Here is an 18,456-nt window from a genome sequence, read left to right as displayed (position 1 = left end):
CAGAAAGATGGGAGCAGCTTGGCCATGCTTGGGGCTCTGCTGACAGAGGAAGGCAGCCCTCCAGACTGCTGAAATGCAACCAGTAAATGAAGACTAGGATGCTGTTGCAGAGCATCTGACACTAGCTTTTATTGCCCTCCATCAGAGTGACTCAGTGCTGCTGCATTGGGAGAGATGTTGATGTTCTTGGCTGTCTGTGGCAGTGGAGCTACACTTTGCAGTCAGTGTGGAGTAAGAGCTTAGGCCTGGATCCAGTCAGGCCACGCCAGCAGGGAGTTTATAGTCAACCAAGTAAGTTGACTGTTGGCGTGGGGGCCTATGTGCCCAGACCCCAAGTCCTCCTGATCTGCAGGGTCTGTCTTCTGCTGAAATTTTCTCCTGCCCAATAAAGGGGAGCTTAGGTTTTCCTGTACAATATGAGCTGATAGGAGCTTTCCTTTAGGATGTGCACTGCCTCTCTCCTTCCCCTGAGCCCTGTTCTTATGGCATGTTGGAGGCTGTCACAGGCCTGAGGCCTCCAATTCTGGGTCCAGGTTTGTGCTCCTTGGAGAGGGAGTGCAAACCTTGGTGGAGGGAGCAGAGGGAAGGACACAGACAGGCGTGTACCCAGGTGACAAGCCTGCAGCAGGCTCCTTTTTGGAGAAAGGCAGGCAAAGAGGCGGAGGAGAGAAAAGGGCGAAGCAGCCCCTGGAGAGCAGTCGCCCCTGGCTGTGGGGCTGGGAGGGGCTGCTGAGGCCAGGTCGGTGCCCAGCCCCCTTGGAGGAAACCCAGGGGGTGGCAGTGATGGAGGGAGATGGGGCAGGGTTGGGGGCCTGGTGGGGTCCTTTGCCTGCTGCCCTCTCTGGCCCCCTGCCCTGAGTGGGCGTGGCCCTGGGGCAGGGCCCTTATTGGCTGGCAGCCCTTTGTGATGGGCAGGGGTGGCTGCTGGGGCAAGCCTTGATTGGCCAGCAGCCCTTTGTGATGGGCGGGGGCGTGTCCCCAAGCAGGCCCCCATTGGTCTGGGCCCTCTGTGATGTAGGCGGGCGTGTCCGGGGCAGGCCCTCATTGGCCGCAGCGCTCTGGGGCGGTGAGGGTGGCGCGCAGGAGCGGGTCCCCGCGGTCCCGCTCTGTCCTCAGGCAGGGCTGGCGCAGCAGCGCTGTCCCTGGCCCGGCGCCATGCGGAGACTCCGGGCGCTCCGAGGTGAGGGGCTGGGGCGGGGCTGGGCCGGGGCTGCAGGAGATCCCCAGCGTGAACCCCTGGTGCTCGGCACCGCTGAGCAGGGCTGGCCGTTTCTGACGCTGCGAGAGCTGCCCTGACCCTGCAACTGCACCAGCTCCCCGGGAGAAAGCCGCCTCCTCGCTCCCATGCAGCTCCCTCCAGGCTCTGGTTTCACGGGCTTTCCACCCAAGGAGCTAATGGGCCCTGGCTGCGAGGCAGATCTCTGCGGATGGAGATCCCACAGCCTCCCTGGGTGCCTCTTCCGGGGTTTGACCCCCTTCACAGAGTCACAGACTGCTGGAGGTTGGAAGGGACCTCTGCAGATCACCTAGTCCAACCCCCTGCTCAAGCAGTGTCACCTGCAGCACCTGGCCCAGGATGGTGTCCAGACAGCTTTTGAGTATCTCCAAGGATGGAGACCCAAAACCTCTCTGGGCAGCCTGTTCCGGTGCTCGGTTACCCTCGCAGTAAAGAAGTTTTTTCCTTGTGTTCAGACTGAGCTTCCTGCGTTTCAGTTGGTGCCCGTTGCCTCTTGTCCTGTCCCCGGGTGCCACTGAGAAGAGTCTGGCCCCGTCTTCTTTGCACCCTCCCTTCGGATACTTATATGCATGGATAAGATCCCCTTCTCAGTCTTCTCTTCTCCAGGCTGGGCAGGCCCAGCTCTCTCAGCCTTTTCTCGTAGGAGAGATGCTCCGGTCCCTTCCTCACCTTAGTAGCCCTGTGCTGGGCTCTCTCCAGTAGCTCCATGTCTCTCTTGTCCTGGGGAGCCTGGAACTGGACCCAGTCCTCCAGATGTGGCCTCACCAGGACTGAGCAGGGGGAGGATGCCCTCCCTCGACCTCCTGGCAATGCTCTTCCTAGTGCAGCAAGGCACTGCTCTCCCTTCCCCTTCTCCAGGCCGCCCCAAGCCAGCTCTCTGAGCCTTCCCTCGCCTATCACGTGCTCCAGTCCCCAGCCATCCTGATGACTCTCTTCTGGACTCACTCCACTATATCACGGCGTTGTAGCGTGTCTGTCTTTTACTGAGGAGCCTGGGCTGGACCAGCGTCCGGGGTGGTCTCGCTAGTGCTGCACAGAGGGGAGGAGTCCCTGCCTTTGCCCTGCTGGCTGCCCGCCTGCTGACACAGCCCTGGCTGCGGTGTTAGTGCTGGGGGAAAGGATTTCTCTGCAGGCTGAGGAGACGTTTGCCCCGAAACAGCGCAGGCAGCTGAGGCCAGCAGAGCTGGTGATAATCCTCTGGGTCTCTCCTTGCAGGTCTCTTCACTTGTGGAGGCTGCTGGTCCCGGCCTCCCGTTCGGGAGGATGGAGGCAGGGCGGCAGAGTCCGTCCCTGCAGCCGTCCCCACCTTTGCTGGGCGAGTGGCTTCTCTGTCAAACCGCCTGCAAGAGGAGGAGGTGAGGCGGGGGCGTCGCGCTGTGCCGGGCCTGGGTTTGCGGGTGCCCGGCAGGGCCCCTGGTTTCCCGAGGGCGCCGCCGCCCTCCTGCCACCCGCGCGTGCTGCAAACGCTGCCGCTGGCGGGGCCCGTGTCCCTGGCTCTGGGGCTCCCTGGCACTGAGGAAAGGCAAGGCCAAGCTCTTCCCTTCTGGGCCGTGTCCCCAGGGCGACAGAGCGGAGGTCTACCGAGAGCTGGAGAGAGTCCTGCAGGGCGACGACGGCCGCGTGCAGAGCGCTGTCCTGGCCAGAGTGATCGCAGCGGCCTCGAGGGACATGAGAGCGGCGCAGGTGAGCTGCTCCTCTCTGAAGGCAGCCAGAGGCGCCTGGCTAGAGCCAGGTTTGGTAAAACATAGGAGGGCTCTGAGGACGCATGTCTAGCACTAAGCCCCGTCAGAGGCTCCCAGACCCCTGTGACAGCTCCTTCCCCGCGGATGCGGCTCCGCGATAGAAAAGGCCGTGTCCAGCCCCGCTGCAGAGGGAGCGCAGAGCAGAGCAGCTGCCTGTGCCAGCGGCGCCTGCGCCCAGGGCTGGTGGCGGAGCTGGGACGTGCAGGGCCGCGATTTCTGCACCAGCAAGTGTTTCCTGGAGGCAAAGGCCTTGGGGACTCGTCGCTGCAGTGGATTTGGGGGGCGATGCCCGGGGCTGAGCGGGGAGGTGGCCGAGGCAGGAACCGAGAGCTGGAGGCAGGCGGTCGCTGCCGGCGCCTTGGGCCTTTCTCCCGCTGAGGGAGGTTCGTGGCTCTCGCCAGGGCGTGACGGAGCAGGTGCGGACGGCCGCCAGCGACGTCCTGGTGGCTCTGGCCCGCTGCCACTTCGACAGCGTCATGTGCGAGCTGCAGTGCCGCCTGAGGGCCCTGGGAGAGATCTCCGAGGACCTCGTGTTCATCACCTTGGGCAAGCTGGCCAGCAGCTACGGTAGGGCCCCTCGGCCTCCGGCTCGGGGCTGTGGTCTGCGGTACCCGGGAGAAGGGATCCTCCCCGATCTCCCCAAAATGCTCCGTGCTGAACTGGAGGCTGCAAGGTTTCGGTGCCCCTCGCTGGCTGCTGGGGCCGGCTCTGCCCCCGCCGCCCTCCCAGGCCCCCGAAGGGCTGCCCCGCTCCCCACTCAGGGCAGGCACCAGCACCCCATCGAGTCCCGGCAAGCCGTCCCCACGCCGGGGCCTGCCCCAGCCCCTGCGGCAGCTCTGGCACCCCCCTGGGCCCCCGCTGCGCTCCCCTGGGGCTCCCCCGTGCACTGCCCCGGCTCCCCGTGACGGCGGCCGCTCTCTGCGCCTCTGCCCGGCCCTCTCCGCAGCCCTGCGGTGCGTCCCCTTCGTGGGCATGACGCTCTTCGCCCTGCGCACGATGCTGAGCCAGGTGGGGAGCAGCCGGACCCTGCGCGCCGTCTGCAGCGGTGAGTGTCGGCCCCGCGGGCAGGGGCAGGGGCAGGGGCAGGGCCGGGGCAGCCTCGGCGCCTCTGCTGCGGCGCTTTGCTCCCGGTGCGACCTGCCGGGCTCCGAGCTCTGCCCCGGCTCCCTCCCGCCTGCTGCGTGCAGGGCGGGCTGGTTTTGGGGGGTTTCGGGGGAGAGGGCGAGTGTTTGGGACGGCTGGGGCAGGGACGCAGGGGGAAGCGCAGGAGGGGAGCACGGCTGGGAGGAGGAGGAGGAGGAGGAGGAGGAGTGATGGGGAGGAGGAGAGCAACAGCGCAGCGTTTCCATCGGGGCACCTCCGAGCACCGCGCGGCTTGTGCCTGGGGCCGGAGCCGGTCTCGGATGGAGCCGCGGCGAGCGGGGGCTGCGGCCGAGGGCAGGCTGGGGCGGCAGAGCAAGGCCTCGTCCCCGCCACGGGCTCTCCCTGACCCTTGCGCCCTCTCTCGCCGCAGTCCTGGAGCAGTGGTCGAAGGCCGTGAACAGCTACCTGGGCGCCTGGGAGCAGTGCAGCTTCCCGCGCGTGGGGCAGGCCCAGCTCTGCAGCAGCGTTTCCCCGCTCTTCGGCCACGTGGTGGGGAGCTGGCTGGGCTGCGAGGAGGAGGAGGTGAGAGCGGCTGCCGCGCCGGCCCCGCGACGCCGGGGGCCTTTGGGCAGGGCCGGATCCGGGGGGGCCGGGGTGGGGACGTGCCCTCTCCTCCGGAGCAAGGCCTTCTCCTCCAGGGGAGCAGGGCGCTGCCTCTCCGTGGGGAGGGCAGACCGTGTCGGGGGGGAAGGACCTGGGGCTCCGCTGAAGAGCGTCTCGCTGCCCTCCCTGCAGGCCAAGCAGGCCGTCCTGGGGGCGATGGCTGCCATGATGGGCCTCCTCGTGCGCGAGGAAGAGCACCGCGAGCGCGTGTGGGAGCAGCTCCCCTGGCTCCTGGGCCAGTACCAGCAGGTCCAGGACTCTTTCCGGGTGACCAAGGTGAGGCGTTGTGTGGGGCACGGTGAGGCTGTGGGGTCTGTGCATGTGCCGCGAGGTGTTGGGGGGTCTGTGGGATGCCTGGAGGAGCCGGGACCCCTTGAGAAGAAAGGGGGGGAGCAGGGGAGGCTTGAGGCCTGCTGGGCTTCTCGGGCAGCGCCAGAGCAGCGCAGGTGGGGCCGAGAGGGAGCTGAGCATCCCCGGGGCCGACCTCCTCGGGAAGGGAGGCCTCGACCCCCGTCCCTGGGGCGTTGTGCGCGCGAGGGACTCTGCTCTGATGCCCGGGCACCGTCGAGAGTTTGGGTTATTTTCCTGGGGCCTGGAGTGGAGGAGTTCATCACAGAAACGCCAGGTTTCCTTTCTTAAGACGTTGCTTTAGGTGACAGCCCCGCTCTTCTTCCCACCCCCGTTCCCTTGCAGGCTCTGAGTTATTTCCTGGCGGTTTTGGGGGAAGTGCAGATCCCCATCCCCCAGGACAAGGTTGAGGCCATCGGCACCGCTGTGCACCGCCAGGTAAGGGCAGCCCGACCCCGTACCGCTTGCGCTGGGTGCCGCAGACCTGACCCACGGGGACAGGAAGGTCCTGCTGGGCGGCCGGGCAGAGCGTCCTTGCAGCGGGACCTACCTTAAGGCCAGGTCTGTGCAGATATTTGGGAGTCACCTCCCATTGCGGTGTCCAGAGGCTGTTGTAGCCAAAGCCCCCGGGGAGGCCAGAGCGGAGGGAGCAGTTTCTTTCCAGCCCCCTCGGAGCTGGGGCTCTTCTCTCTAAAGCGCCCCTTGTTCCCACAGCTCAGTGACGGGAGCAAGCAGCACAGCGGGGAGCACCGGTCGGAGCTGTCCTCCTGCGTCCTGCTGCTGGGTGAGGGGAGGAGACGCCGCGGGACACCGCTGTGCCCTCGCTGCTCTCTCCCGAACCTCTGGCTAACGCAGAGCACGACTCTTCCCTCGCAGCCCGAGTTTGCCCTGAGGACACGGTGGCCTTTCTGCGCTCGCAGCTGGGGAGTCGGAGCGAGGCCGCACGCGTGGTGTCCTTGGATCTGCTCGGAGCCCTGGTGCGCCCCACAGGTCAGTGCCGCGGGGCGCAGCGAGGCCGGCCAGGGGTTTGGGCTGCCGGGCTGGGGGCAGACACGACTGCCAGTGATGCACAAACGCCCGAAACGAGCTGCAAAGCACGTGTTCCCCAGCCGAGCTGCCACGCAGCTGCAGGGACAGGGATGTGATGGGGCGGCTGTAAATGGCAACGCACCAGTGACGGCGCTCGACGCTTGGTGACGGGGCAAGGACATGAGCTACTTGTACCCATCGCATTTCTGCAGCGCTCTGTGGTGTTAAAACAGTCGGTCCCGTCACCCAGTCGTGTCTGTAAACGGAGTCGCTGGGGGACTCTGCTGCTTCCTCGGCCGTCACCGTCTTGTCCTGGGTTTTCGGTGCCGCTCGTGTGTGAGCGAGCTGGGAGCTTTGGCAGCTCCCTGCTGACCCGAGGGCTCTGCCTGAGCGCCCGCCTCTCCCCGTCTTTCCCAGCAGCAGAGAGAGGCCAGAGCCTGCCCCTGCTCGTGCAGGCGGTGCGCTGCGCGCTGGGAGACCCCAGCAGGAAGGTGAGCTGGTTGGCGCGGGGCGGCACCGCGGTGGGCGGCAGAGAAAGCTTTTGCTGGGGGCAGAGCCTGGCCAGCCCCCGGCAGGGCTGCTGCTGGGGGTCGAGCCTAGGGGAGCGTTTCCCCGTGGAAATGCTCCTGCGTGGCCGTGGCTGTGGGAGCAGAGGGGCCTCCCGCACCCCCACGGTCTCCGCGCGGGGCTCAGGGGCTGGGTGGGTGCGAAGGCGTCTGCCCCCGGGCTTTTGAGCAGAGGGGGTAACTGCAACGTGCTCCGTGGCAGGTGGCGAGGGCAGCGCTGCGCTTCACCAAGGAGCTGCTGGGCTGCAGCGTCCAGAGCTGCTCGGCCTGGGACCTGGTGGCCCACGTCTTCGCCACGTTCAGCCAGGCCTCCGGCAGACTGGTGAGGGCAGAGCGCGGCGCTTCGGCTTTGCTGTGTGCCCGGGGTGTCCGGGGAGCCCCTGCGGGCGCCCTGGGAATGGGGAGCCCCCCCAGCAGGGCTGCAGCCCCCGGTGCAGAGGGCCGAGCGGCGTCCCCACCGCCGTTCCCGGGGGGATCTCGGAGGAGGCCGGGGGGTGCTTTGGCCTCCCACCAGCACGTAACAAACCCGACTGCGGCGCTGCCTGGGCCGTGACTCCGCTGGGCCGTGCGTGCTGCCGTTTCAGCGCTGTCACCGAGCGCAGCCCCGCCGCAGGGCAACCTCCTTGCACCGGCTCGGTGCCGCTGCGGCATCGCTTGGGCCCCGGAGGAGCTCGTAATCCCGACACCCCGACTGACGACGCTGGCGACCGCCCCGAGGAGCAGCGGGTCTCCCTGGTCGCAGCCTGTTTAGTGCTTCCTTCCCCTGGGATCTGGCCCCTCCCGTGGGACTTTCTGCTCTCTCCTGCCTCCGGAGATGGGGGCTCCCGGGGGAGCATCCCGGCAGCGCTGGGTGGTTCAGGCTTCACCTCCCGTCTCGGGGACAGGGGCTGATGCTGGTGCTGTCCCAACCGTGTCTTGCAGGCGCAGGGAAAGCTGTCTGAGGCAGAAGCGCAGGAAGCAGCAGATCTTCAAGCCCTGTGCTTGGACATCCTGCGCTCCCTGGACGTCTCCGTCCGGGGGATGACCAAAGTAAGTCGTCCTGCGCCCTGCTGCTGCCTCCCTGCCCCGCTCTCCCCAAAGTGCTCCCCGAGCAGCCCCTCAGGCGCACAAGGCGAGTGGAAGTGCAGAGCGTCGTTTCCATCTCGGAGCCGAAACGAGCTGGAGCTGGCACGGAGGTGGGAACCACGACGTGCTGAGTGGCCTCGTCCTTCCCTGCAGCTCCTGTGGCCGCGGCTGCTGCAGTACGTGGTGCCAGCCCAGTACACCGGCACGTTGGTGCCGCTCTGCCGGTGCCTGCGAGAGCTGGCCGAGAGCCGGGGGAGAGCAGGGGGCGAGGACGGAGAGGAGGAGCCCAACGTCGCGGCCTCCCGGCAGCGAGGTAGGAAGCCGAAACTCTCGCCGTGAGCCGTGCCGGGCTGTGCCGGGGCCGGGGCACCAGCCCGTGGGCCGCGTGGGGGCTGCCCAGCCCGGGCAGGGGCAGGGTACGGTGGGTCGCGCCGCTCTCACCGGCCTTTCTGTCTCCTCGCAGCCAAGCTGCCGAGGCCGCAGGCCCTGCTGGCTCGCCTGCTGGTGAGTAGGGGCCCCGGGGAAAGCGCTTCGGGGCCTGGAGGCGGCGGGAGAGGTCGGGGCAGAGCCGCGTCGCAGGCCGGGGCCGGCAGCCCGCGGGGAGGAAGCGGCGTGCGGGAGCGAGTCGGAGCCTCCCCGGCCCCGCGGGACCCTGCTGCTGCGCGGGGGAGAAGCCGGCGGCGCCGGGGAGAAGCTCCCGGCTGGGCCGGGGCCGGGCGACCGCCCTCCGTGCGGGGAGAAGCTGCGGCTCCTCCGGCTGCCCCGAGCCCAGGTCTCGCCTGCCCTCTCCCAGGTGGTGGCGGCGGCTCCTCACGCCGGCGGCGGCTGCGGCGTCGCTGCCCTGCGGCTGCTGCGGGCCCTGTCCGCAGAGATCCACGGCGCCCTGGGGATGGTGTGGGCCGTGAAGATCCCCTTCCTGCTGCAGTGCCTGGAAGGTAACGTGCCGTCGGGGAGGAGGAGGCTGGAGAGGCCGAAGGGGAGGCAGGAGAAGGCGGCGTCCAGGCGTGAGGGAGGGGAATTGGCCCTGGGTTTCTCAGCGCCGGCTCTGCAGCCGTTGCCCTTCCAGGGAGCAGCGCTGACGCCCAGGAGCAGTTCATCTGGGGGACGGGGCCTTTCTTGCCCGTCACTGCCACGAGCAGGTGTGGCAGCACCCCGGCGTCCTCGCTGCGTGGGTGTTTGGGAGGGCTGGACGGGGAGGGAGGGATGCAAATGTGTGTGCGTGGTCCGAGCCCTCGTGCGAGGGCCTGGTTTGCTCTGGAGCTGCAGTCGAGCGATGGGGACTGGGACCGGCGGGCGTGTGGCTGAGCTGAGTCCGTGCCCCTGTCCCCCGTCCCCAGGGTCCGTCAGGTGTCCTGAGCCCGGCCAAGAGTTCGGCATCAGGGCTTGAGCCTTCCTCGCGGCTTGGGCCCCTTCTGGCGTGGGAGCCGGAGGGTGTTTGAGTGCCAAGGAGCCCCCGGGCTCTTCTCTGGCGCTAAGTAACACGGAGGGTTTTCCTGCTCCGGCTTTGTAGGGCAAAGCGAGAGCTGCCTGGACTCTGCCGAGTGGGAGCAGCTCCTGCTCAAGGTACAGCGCTGCCGCGAGGGCAGCAACTACCGGTGGGGAAGGGGGAAGGTGTGGGTGGAAAGGTAACCAGGAGCAGGGGAGCCCTGAGCAGGGAAATGCCGGTTTTGTTCAGAAAACAGGAAACACGGGAAAGACCCCCTGCAAAGGCCCTGGGGATTTTGTTTTGCAAACAGCTGTGGATCACAGAGGGTCGTGTGGTGTTGTGCCGTGTCCCGTCGTCGCACGTCGTGACCCGCTCTGCGGGGGCTTCGCTTCAACTTGTGTTTCCCCTAGTTCCTGAGGACGTCGCTGGAGACGATCGAGAGCCAGGCCTGGACCGTGGGCCTGAGCTTGGAGCTGAGCCAGCAGACGGGCAGCTACCCCCGGCCGTCCCGGGAGCGGGTGGGTCCCTGCCGAGGCCTCGTTTCTGCGGGAGCCGAGCGGAACGGCCGGGCGCCGCGGCCAGCTCAGCCGGGCCTGGTGCGGGCTGGTGCGTCGCGGCCGGCTCTGTGCCGCCAGACCGTGCGTGACCACGTCTGGGGTGGCCGCTTGTCTTTCAGGCCTTCCTGTATAAAGCTGTCGGGGTGTCCCTGGCAGCGTGTCGGCACGTCCCCTACGTCCGCGGGGAAATGAAGAAGTATCTGTTAAGGATGAATTACTTGGAGGTGTCTGAGAGAGAGGTGAGTTTCCTCTTCTCCCCCTGCTTTCCCCGGAGCCCCTCGGTATTCCCAGGGGAGCGGCGATCTCTCCGAGCAGAGCGCTCCAGGCTCTCCTCCTTTCCTTGCCGCTGCTGTTCCCGTCGGAGGATATCGCGAGTGTCGCTCGGAGCTTGCCGTGGTGAGTGTCGGCCAGAGGCCGCCTCACCCTTTCCCTTGTGTTGCAGGCGATGATTTCGGTTGTGGCCGGCTCTGCCGAGAGCCACTTCCACCTTGCCTTGGAGGTGCTGCAGGAGTTTGGGGCGTCCATGGAGGAAAGACCAGTGTCCGGGGCTTTCAAACGCCTGAAGGTAAAGGATGCCGGGCGTCCTGGCTCCTTTGTCCTCTGCTTTGTTTCCACTTCCGAACCAGCGGCAGCCCAGGGGTGGCTGCTGCGTGGAAAGCGGGGCGGCTCCTTCGCCGGGAGGCAGCGGGAGCCGGGGCCCGACGGAGGCGCCGGGCTGACGTCTCGCGGCTTCTCCCGCGGCGCAGGAATACCACCAGGGGAAGAGAGCGGGGAGGCACGCGGCCCTCGTGCTGGCCTACGGCCGGATCGCGCTCCGCGCCCCGCCGGAGCAGCTCCTGGCCCGCGTGGAGAGCGACGTCGTGGGGCGCATCCTGCGGCACTACCGCGCCAGCTGCCAGGTGGGTGCGCGGGCGCAGGGCGGCCACGCAGACGTGGGTCTTCCCCGAAGCTCCCGCGAGCGCCGACTGCCCCCAGCGCCCCGGGGGCGGTTGTGCCCTGCCCGTGCTGGCGGAGGGGGACGCGGCAGCCCTGGTTCGTCCCTGCTGCCCCGCGGGGTCTGTGCGCTCCGGGGCCGCTGCTGCGTGTCCCGCGTCTGTGCGCCTTGGTTCTCTGCCTCTCACCCCACCGCCTTTCCCCTTCCAGGTGCTGGGCTTCTCCTTCTCCACCAAGGTAAGTCCTGCCCCCCGGGGCCTTGCTCGCGGCCCTTCCCGCACCCCTTTCCCCTCGCAGGCGTGCCGGACTCGCCCTCCCGCTCCCCGGGCCGGGGGCCGGGGGTCTCCTTGCGGTGGGTAGCCGGGAAAGCTCGTGCCTCCGCGGGGGGAGCTTCTTCCCGGGAGGGGAGAGGAGGTTTCCTTCCTGCGACCCGCGTGCCGAGCCGAGGTGCCCGAGGCGCTGGGCAGACGCAGTGGCCCTTGCGCGCCGTGCTCTGGGGCTGGGCTGCCCGCCGTGCTCCTCGCTGAGCCCTCGGCGCTCTGAGGAGTTCCTCACCGGCGCCGCCGTGTTTCCCTGTGCCGGGACGCAGGACGTGCAGCTCAAGCTGGCGCTGATCCGGAGCGTCGCCGAGGTCAGCCGGGCCGTGCGGGTGGCGGGGGGCTCCCGCGGCGTGGAGCTCTGCCGCAAACGGGAGCTGCTGGGCACCTTGCTGGTGAGTGCCGGGGCCGGGCCGGTGCCGCGGGGAGGTCGGGGCCGAGCCCCGAGGCCGGTCGCCCCGAGGCGCGATGCTCCGCCTTGGCCGCGCGCGACCTCTGGAGCGCCCGGAGCCTGGTGCCGGCGGGAGGGCTCTCGGCGGCCGCCCGCTGCCCACTGTGCGCGTGTCTCCGTGACCTGCAGGGCTTCGTGCAGGGGGAGCCCCGGGATCGCCTGGCGTCCCCCGTGCGCCGGGAGGCGTTTGTGGCCGTGGGGCACTTGAGGTAGGGTCTGTGCGCCGGGGCTGCGGGGGGTGTCGTCTGAGCCGCCGCTCTGGGGAGCGGGAGTGAGACGCGTGTGTGTTTCCCTCTTTCTCTGCCAGCAAACTGAAGCCATCGCTGAGCCGGGAGGAAAACCGCGACCTCCTGGATCAGTGTGTGCAGAGCGTGATGCCCCTGCCTGCCCTGGAGCCGGCGGAAGAGGAGGGGGCGACGGCGGCGGACGCCGGGCACGTGCAGGTACCTGCCGGCCCTTCTCTGCCGGCCTCTCCGGGGATCCCCCGCAGCACGCGCCGCGCTCTGCCCCTGCGGCCGAGCTGGGCGTCTCCGAGCGCGGCCCAACGCCCGTCCTTCTCCCCGCGCTCAGGGTCTGCACGCGCGGACCATGGGGGCTCTCGGCGAGCTGCTGACGGCCCTGCTGGAGGAAGACCTCAGCTCGGACTGGCTCGCGGAGATGCTGCACGTGAGTGTCCATGGGGGGACGGGGAAGGCGTCACCAGTGCCGGCTGCGTGGGGAGAGCTGGGCTGTGGAGGCGGCGGGGTCAGCGCGAGGTGGCCGTGGGGCAGGTCTGCGCCGGTGCCCTCCGTGAGGGGCTGCTGGGGACGCAAGGGGCCGCGCCACCGGCTGCCGAGGCGGCAGCTCCTGGGCGGGACTCTGGGCGGGAGGGAGGCGTCTGGGGTGGCGGTGGGCAGGCCGGGACGGCCGGGGGGACTGGTGTGAGCCGGGTGTGCTCTTCCGCAGGTGCTGGAGTACTGGCTCACCTCGGCCAAGGAGTGGGAGCGGGAGAGGGCCCTGCAGGCCTGCGCCCAGCTGCTGGGCGCTTTCGAGGAGCGATTCGAGCTCACGGTGAGAAGGGACCCCCCACCCCCGCACGCCGTGTCCCCCCTCCCCGCTGGCTGCGGCCCCAGCAGGGAGCTCTGCCCCACGCCGGGCGCTGGGTTTTGGGTCTCCCGGGCTGTGGGGCTGCACCGCTGCCTGCCCCGATGCCCTGCCACGGCTCGGGCGCCAGCACAGCCGGGAGAGGGAGATCGGCCGCCAGGGCTGCCCGCGACCTCCTCGTCGTCCTTGTGTTTCCCCAGGGAGAAACCTCTTTCGGGCCCTTTGGCTCCATGGTGGGACTGCTGGCGCCTTTCACCTGCGACTCGCTGGCCACGTCCTGCCAGCGGGCAGGGGCCTGCCTCGGCCACCTCCTCCGCATACAAGGTGAGGGCAGCCCCCTCCCGGCCTCGGCCAGCCCCCCGCTGCCCCCCGCGCCCCACGACTGCGCGGGGCCGGGCTCCGTTCTTCCTTCCTCTCGGCCCCTGGGCCAGAGGTGGGTCTCCGTCGCCATCGCCGCCCTTCTCTCCTGGTGCTCCCTGCAGGCAGGACGCTGGAGACGGGGGCCGAGGAGGACGAGGTGCAGCCCTTGTGCCAGCGGCTGAGCGCCCCAGACGCCGAGGCTCTGCGCCAGGCTTCCTCCAGACTCAGAAAGGTGCCTGGCCCCACGGCGCGGGGGGAGCCGGTGCCCGGGCTCCCGCGCGGCTCCCTGCTTCGCTGCCGGGGCCCCGCTGCGTTTTGGGAGAGCCAAAGGAGCAGCAAGCGGCTGTCGAGCGGCACAGAGCACGGCAGGCCCTGCCTGCACAGCTGCCCCGTAAAGCCCTGGCACCCTGCGGGCCCAGCGAACTGCCCCGCTGGCCGCGCGCTCGAGTCTCCTCTCCTTTCCGAAGGGCCGGAGCAGACCTGCGACGTGGCCTCTCCCGTTTCTGATGTCTCCCCAGATCGTCTGCAAACACATCCCGCCAGCGCAGGCCACGGACTTCCTCTCCGCCGCCCTGGACGGGATGCTGTCGGCCCAGTCCACGTGTGCTCAGGCAGCGGGCGAGTGGCTGCTCACCTTCCTGGAGACGTGCGGGGGGCAGCTGCTCACGGAGGTGAGAGACGCACCCAAAGTGCCCAGTTGCTCCCCGGTTCTCGGGCACGATGCTCAGCCGTCCCGGCCCGGGCCCGAAGGGGGATGGACGGCACCCATCTGCCTCCGGAAGAAGGGGGTTGCGGCAAGTTGCTGGCGTCCCAGGTCCTGCCCCGGGAGGAACTTGACGTTGGTGCTGGGGGTTTCTTCCTCCTGACTGCTGGTGCTGCTTGGGGGTTTTTACACGCTCGCCAGTACGGTGCCCTTCTTTGCTCGTTCTTCCTTGGTCCCCAGCTCCACACGCTGCCCGCCTTTTCCTCTCTGCGTGGTGCATTTTACGATGCTGGACGGCTGTGGTGGGTCCTCGTTGTTCTCCCTGAGCCTGGCTGTGCCAGCCCGCAGGGTGGTGTTCCTCTAGGGACCCGTCGTGGCCCCTTTTTTGGTGATTCCTGCCTGTGGCCCCGGGCCCCCAGTCTCATCCGGTCACGGCCTCTGCTGCGCTCAGGTCTGGCTCTGGGGCCACACGCCCAGGGTGGCTCCTCGGTGTCGCCCTCGGTGGGCAGCAGAGATGTGTCCCCGTGGCGGTCCAGCGTCCCCCCGCCGCTGCGCAGAGCCTTGGGGCTTTAGGGCTGGGTCCCGAGAACTGGTCGGGGAGCCGGAATTGCTCATGGGCCGAGTGGCGGTGCCTGGGCCGTGCGGGAGGAGCAAGAGAGGATGGAGACGACGGCTCTTGTGGTCTGCGATCAGGTGCCAGAAATCCTGAGCATCATCTACGTCCGGATGCCGACCATGCAGCAGGACACGCTCCGGCACTTCCTCCTGGAGGCCGTGTCCCTGCTCGCCCTCTACCACCCCGGGGCCGTCATCGACAGCCTGCTGCAGAAGCAGCTGCCCATGGACAGGTACGTGCACTGCCCCGGCCCCACGGACGGGCAGGAGCCGCCACCAGCCCCGTGGAGGCCAGGAGAGCGTTTGGCGCTGCCGAGGGCGTCGCAGGTGCCAGAGCCCGGGGGCTCACGGGGGAACTTCTGCTCCCTTGCAGTGACACCGAGGAGCTGTGGAGGGTCCTGGGGGGGAAGTTCTTTGTGGACCACTTCCTGCGGGTCTTGATGGAAAAACTGAAGAACTCGGGAAGCGACCAGCCCAGGACCAGCTCTGCCAAGCCCGAGGCAGAGGAGGAGGAGGCTGCGCTGGAGCCTCTCAAGGTACGTGCACCGGCTTCGTACCTGACTGCCCAAATCACCCTTCAGCCTGAGGGAGCTCCGCGCACGCCGCGAACACCCCTGAGCCCCCCGGGCCGGTGCCGTGCCGGGCCCTGGGCAGCGCTGGCAGCCGAGAGCGTTTGCTGCTGCCGGGCTGCAGGGGAGTGAACTGCAGGCAGTGAAGGTCCCCGAGGCGGGCAGGGCACAGGTGGGAAAAGGCCTCGTTTTCACAGGCGGCTTTGGGTTGCATTTCTCTGCAGATGACCCGGGCCATCTCTGTGGTGGTGTCAGCGCTGCAGAGCCCGGAGGCTGTGCTGCGCCTGCTCCCGGAGCTGCTGCCGGTGCTGCTGAAGCAGATCAGCGCCACAGTGGGCAAGGAGATGCCGTCTTCCGCACTCATCACCCGGGGAAAGCTGTTCCTGAAGGGCCACGCGAGCGACGACAATCCTTGCAGGTAGGAGCCGGGGGACAGAGACGCAGGGAAAGCTGCAAACTTTGATTCCCGGGTAGGAAGGTGCCCCAGGCAGACTTGTTTTTTCCCCTGGGCTCTATTTATTTTGGTTTGGGTTTGTCTGTTTGGTTGTAGTTCTTGTTTTATGAGGGTTGGCGTGCTGGTTGGTTTGGTCTCTGTTGGCGTGTTTGTGAGCCGACGGTCCCTGGGGTCCCTAGGCCGGGTTTCTTAGAGCTTGTCAGGCTTCAGGGTTGTGAGAGGTCGTTCCAGGGGTGTTTGCAGCTCCCTCGGTGAGGTTGAGCACGAGCGAGCGAAGGCCTCGCGGGCGGCAGCGTTTCCTTCGCCTGTCGCCGTGACTGAGGCCTCGCTGCTCTCTCCTCGCCCAGGCTTTCCCTGGAGACCCTGGAGGCGGTGCTGCGCACGTGCCTCGATGGGAAGTGGCTGCGGCTGCTGCGGCAGCAGGGCGCCTGGGCTGCCCTGGAAGACCCCCGGGCTCACCACGACGGCGTCTGCCTGCTGACCGGGTGAGAGCCCGAGGAGGCGCCTCGCTGCTCCGGGGTGGCCGCGACCCGGGAGGGGCTGGCGGGACCCTTCCCCCGGGCCCGGGCGTCTCGGAGGGGCCGAGCGGAGCCCGCGTGGGAGCGGGGGGATCGCGGGGGCCCGAGGCCGGGTGCCGCCCTGCGTGACCGCGCGTCGCCTGCCTGTGCTCTGCGCGCAGGGTGCTGCTCCGCGCCGGGACCGTCTCGCTGCCCCTGGTGCTGGTGCTGACCCGGTGGCTGGACGCCCCCTCGGCCAACCTGCGGGTCACGGCCGCGGCTTTCTGTGCGGAGGTGAGGGAGAGGCGCGAGAGGGAGGTTTAGGAGGGCTTTTCTCAGGGTGCCAGCAAGCAGGTGCCGGCAGAAGGTGTCCCGTTCCCGGCGGGAGCAGATCCCCCCTCGTAGCAGCTCTCTCAGGAGCTGCCCTTCCCCGGCCCCTGCCCACCCCCACCCACCCACGAGCCCCCCGGGCACAGGGCAGCGCTGCCCTCGGCCTGGCCGAAGCCGCAGCCTGGGCCGGGCCCCAAGGGAAGCTGCCGGGCGCCGGGGCGGTCGGCCGGGGCTGGCGGGGCTTCCTCGTGCGGAGCCCGGGGCGGCTGCTGCTCCCGGGCCTGGTCCGCATCCGTCTGCGGGTGCCGACGGCCGGGTTGCTGTGCTGCAGCTGATGAAGGAGCCGGCGCTGCAGGAGTGGAGGTGCCTCCAGCCCATCGCGAGGGCCTTGCTGGAGAAGCTGCGGGACTCGAGCAGCACCGTGCGGCAGATGGCAGCGCGCGGCCTGGGCAACCTGGTCAGCGGGGCGCCGGAGAAGGTGAGAGGGGCTTTGCTCCGCGCGAAACGCAGCCCTGCGCGACCGGAGAGATGCCGGCGCGGAGCTGCGGGGGATGAGAGAGAGCGGGCAGCGCAGCAGAGGCAGCTGCGAGTCTCTGCCCCGAGGGCGCTCTGTTCTGGGGCACCGGCCGGGCTGCGGAGGGGACGGAGGTGCCGACGGGCCCCTCGGGCTGCGAAGTGCTCGGGGGCTGCTTCTGAGAGCTTCAGCCCCTGGAGGCGACGGGGAAGAGGGGCGGTTGGAGGCAGGGCTAGCGGGAGGCTCACGTGTGCGTCACGCTCGGCAGCTGCGAAAGCACAAGGGAGCGGTGCTGGAGGCGCTGCGGAGGGGCCTGGAGGACGCGGCCGCGGCGGAGGTGGTGGCAGAGAGCCTGCTGGCGCTGGCGAAGGTGGTGACGGAGCTGAAGGGGAAGGCTGTGGGCTCCGCCTTCAGGGACATCGCCAGGGCCACCAAGGGGTTCTTCGATGCTGTGAGCGAGCGGCGGTGTCTGGCGCCTGCGCGAAGGGTCCCTCGCGGGCGCGTCCGAGGGGGCGGCGGGGGCAGGGGCCGCTGCGGATCGGGAGGGTTCGGGGAAGACGCTTCTCCCTGGGGCGGGCGGAGGAGCTGCTGTCTGTGACCCCCGTGGGGGTCCTTTCTCCGGGCGTCGTGCTCGACCGGCAGCGGCCGGGTGTTGCAGAAACAGCCGTACGCGGCGTCCCAGTCGCCCGCCTGAGGGCCGGGGTTTCTGGTTGCAGGAGCAGGCGTCGCTGCGCTCGGCGGCCTTCACCCTGTACGGGGTGCTGGCCGCCTCTGCCACGAGCAGGTGGAGGTCTTTCTTCACGGCGGAGCTGGGCAGCACGTGGGCCACCCTCGTCCTGCACCTCCGGGACCCCGACCCGGGCGCCTCCATGGTAAGAGCCCCGGGGGAGCAAGAAGCGAAGCCGGGCAGCAGCCGCAGGGACGTTGCTGCCGTTGCCGCCTGCTCGGCAGCCGCAGGGTCTCTGCAGAGCCTCCCCGAACGCGTCCCCGCGCGGTGGCCCCTGCGCCGCCCAGGGTAGCGACTCCAGCGCCCCGGCTCACCTCTCTTTGGCAGGCGTGCCAGGGCGCCCTGCGGCTGTGCGCCCCGTTTCTGGGGCTGCGGAGGGTGCGGCAGGGCCTCGCCGTCAACACCCGGCTGAGCGCGGCCGAGCTGCTGGGCGACGTCTGCAGCCAGCTGGTGAGGAGCCGCGCGCCCGGGTGCGATGGGGCCGCGGGGCCCTCGCCGGCCCCGGGAGAGGGAGGGAGGGAGCGGGCGACGCGCCGAGGGCGGCGGGGTCGTCTTGCGGCCGAGAAGGACGGCGCGTCCCGCGTCCCCCAGGCCCAGGAGAGCCCCGAGCACCAGGAGATGCTGTACGTCGCCGCCCGGCGCCGCTTCCTGGGGAGCTGCGGGGAGCTGCAGGCTGCGGCCCTCGACGTCGCCGGTGAGTCGGGGCGGGCGCTCTCTGCGGCCGCTGCCCCCGCGCCGCCGCTGTCCCCGTCTGCCCGGGCCGGGGGTCCCGGGGGCGCTCTGATGTCGGTGCGTCGCCCTGACGTCGGTGCGTTGCTCTGTGCGCGCAGGGGTCCTCGTGGAGCACGCGGGCCTCGAGTGGCTGACGCGGGAGGAAGCGATGCCGCTCTCAGCAAGTAGGTGACGGGGCCCTGGCGCCCCGGGCCCGGGGGTTGGGGGGGGGTTGGGCCCCGGCATGGCGGCGGCCGCGGGGCAGCACGGCCCTGCCGGGGAGGCCGGGCCGGTGCCGGGTGCGGCCCTGACGCCGGTGCCGGTGCCGTTGCAGCTCTGCGGGTGCTGCGGAGCGACGGGGACCCGCGGGTGCAGCAGGCGGCCGCTCGGCTCCTCCGGGACACCGGCCTCGAGCAGCCCCCGCGGCGGCGCTGAAATAAACCTCGCCGGGAACCTGCCGCAGCAGCGGGGCGTTT

The 18,456-nt window shown here is 69.3% G+C and overlaps 1 protein-coding gene across 1 annotated transcript; it reads left to right on the top strand.

Annotated features, from left to right (window-relative positions):
• Positions 1-1,155: 1,155 nt before the first annotated feature.
• On the top strand, positions 1,156-18,438 carry LOC135328307 (maestro heat-like repeat-containing protein family member 2B). The gene is given in 42 exon segments (XM_064511422.1): positions 1,156-1,180; positions 2,453-2,592; positions 2,798-2,920; positions 3,381-3,546; positions 3,926-4,024; positions 4,493-4,644; positions 4,858-5,001; positions 5,419-5,511; positions 5,950-6,013; positions 6,016-6,063; positions 6,523-6,593; positions 6,871-6,990; positions 7,590-7,697; positions 7,887-8,046; positions 8,197-8,237; positions 8,527-8,668; positions 9,244-9,296; positions 9,570-9,677; positions 9,836-9,955; positions 10,159-10,281; positions 10,463-10,615; positions 10,860-10,886; positions 11,239-11,361; positions 11,547-11,626; positions 11,725-11,860; positions 11,988-12,083; positions 12,363-12,467; positions 12,701-12,824; positions 12,983-13,092; positions 13,379-13,531; positions 14,257-14,411; positions 14,552-14,714; positions 14,972-15,165; positions 15,549-15,686; positions 15,881-15,992; positions 16,360-16,506; positions 16,811-16,993; positions 17,259-17,414; positions 17,597-17,719; positions 17,861-17,963; positions 18,100-18,165; positions 18,315-18,438. Coding segments are annotated over 42 exon segments (4,848 nt in total). The 3' UTR covers positions 18,416-18,438.
• The last annotated feature ends 18 nt before the right edge of the window (positions 18,439-18,456 follow it).

Source organism: Dromaius novaehollandiae, chromosome 4 (assembly GCF_036370855.1).
Source record: "Dromaius novaehollandiae isolate bDroNov1 chromosome 4, bDroNov1.hap1, whole genome shotgun sequence".
NCBI lineage: Eukaryota > Metazoa > Chordata > Aves > Casuariiformes > Dromaiidae > Dromaius > Dromaius novaehollandiae.
The sequence above is the reverse complement of the archived record's forward strand: the minus strand, read 5'-3'. Positions and strand labels throughout refer to the sequence as shown.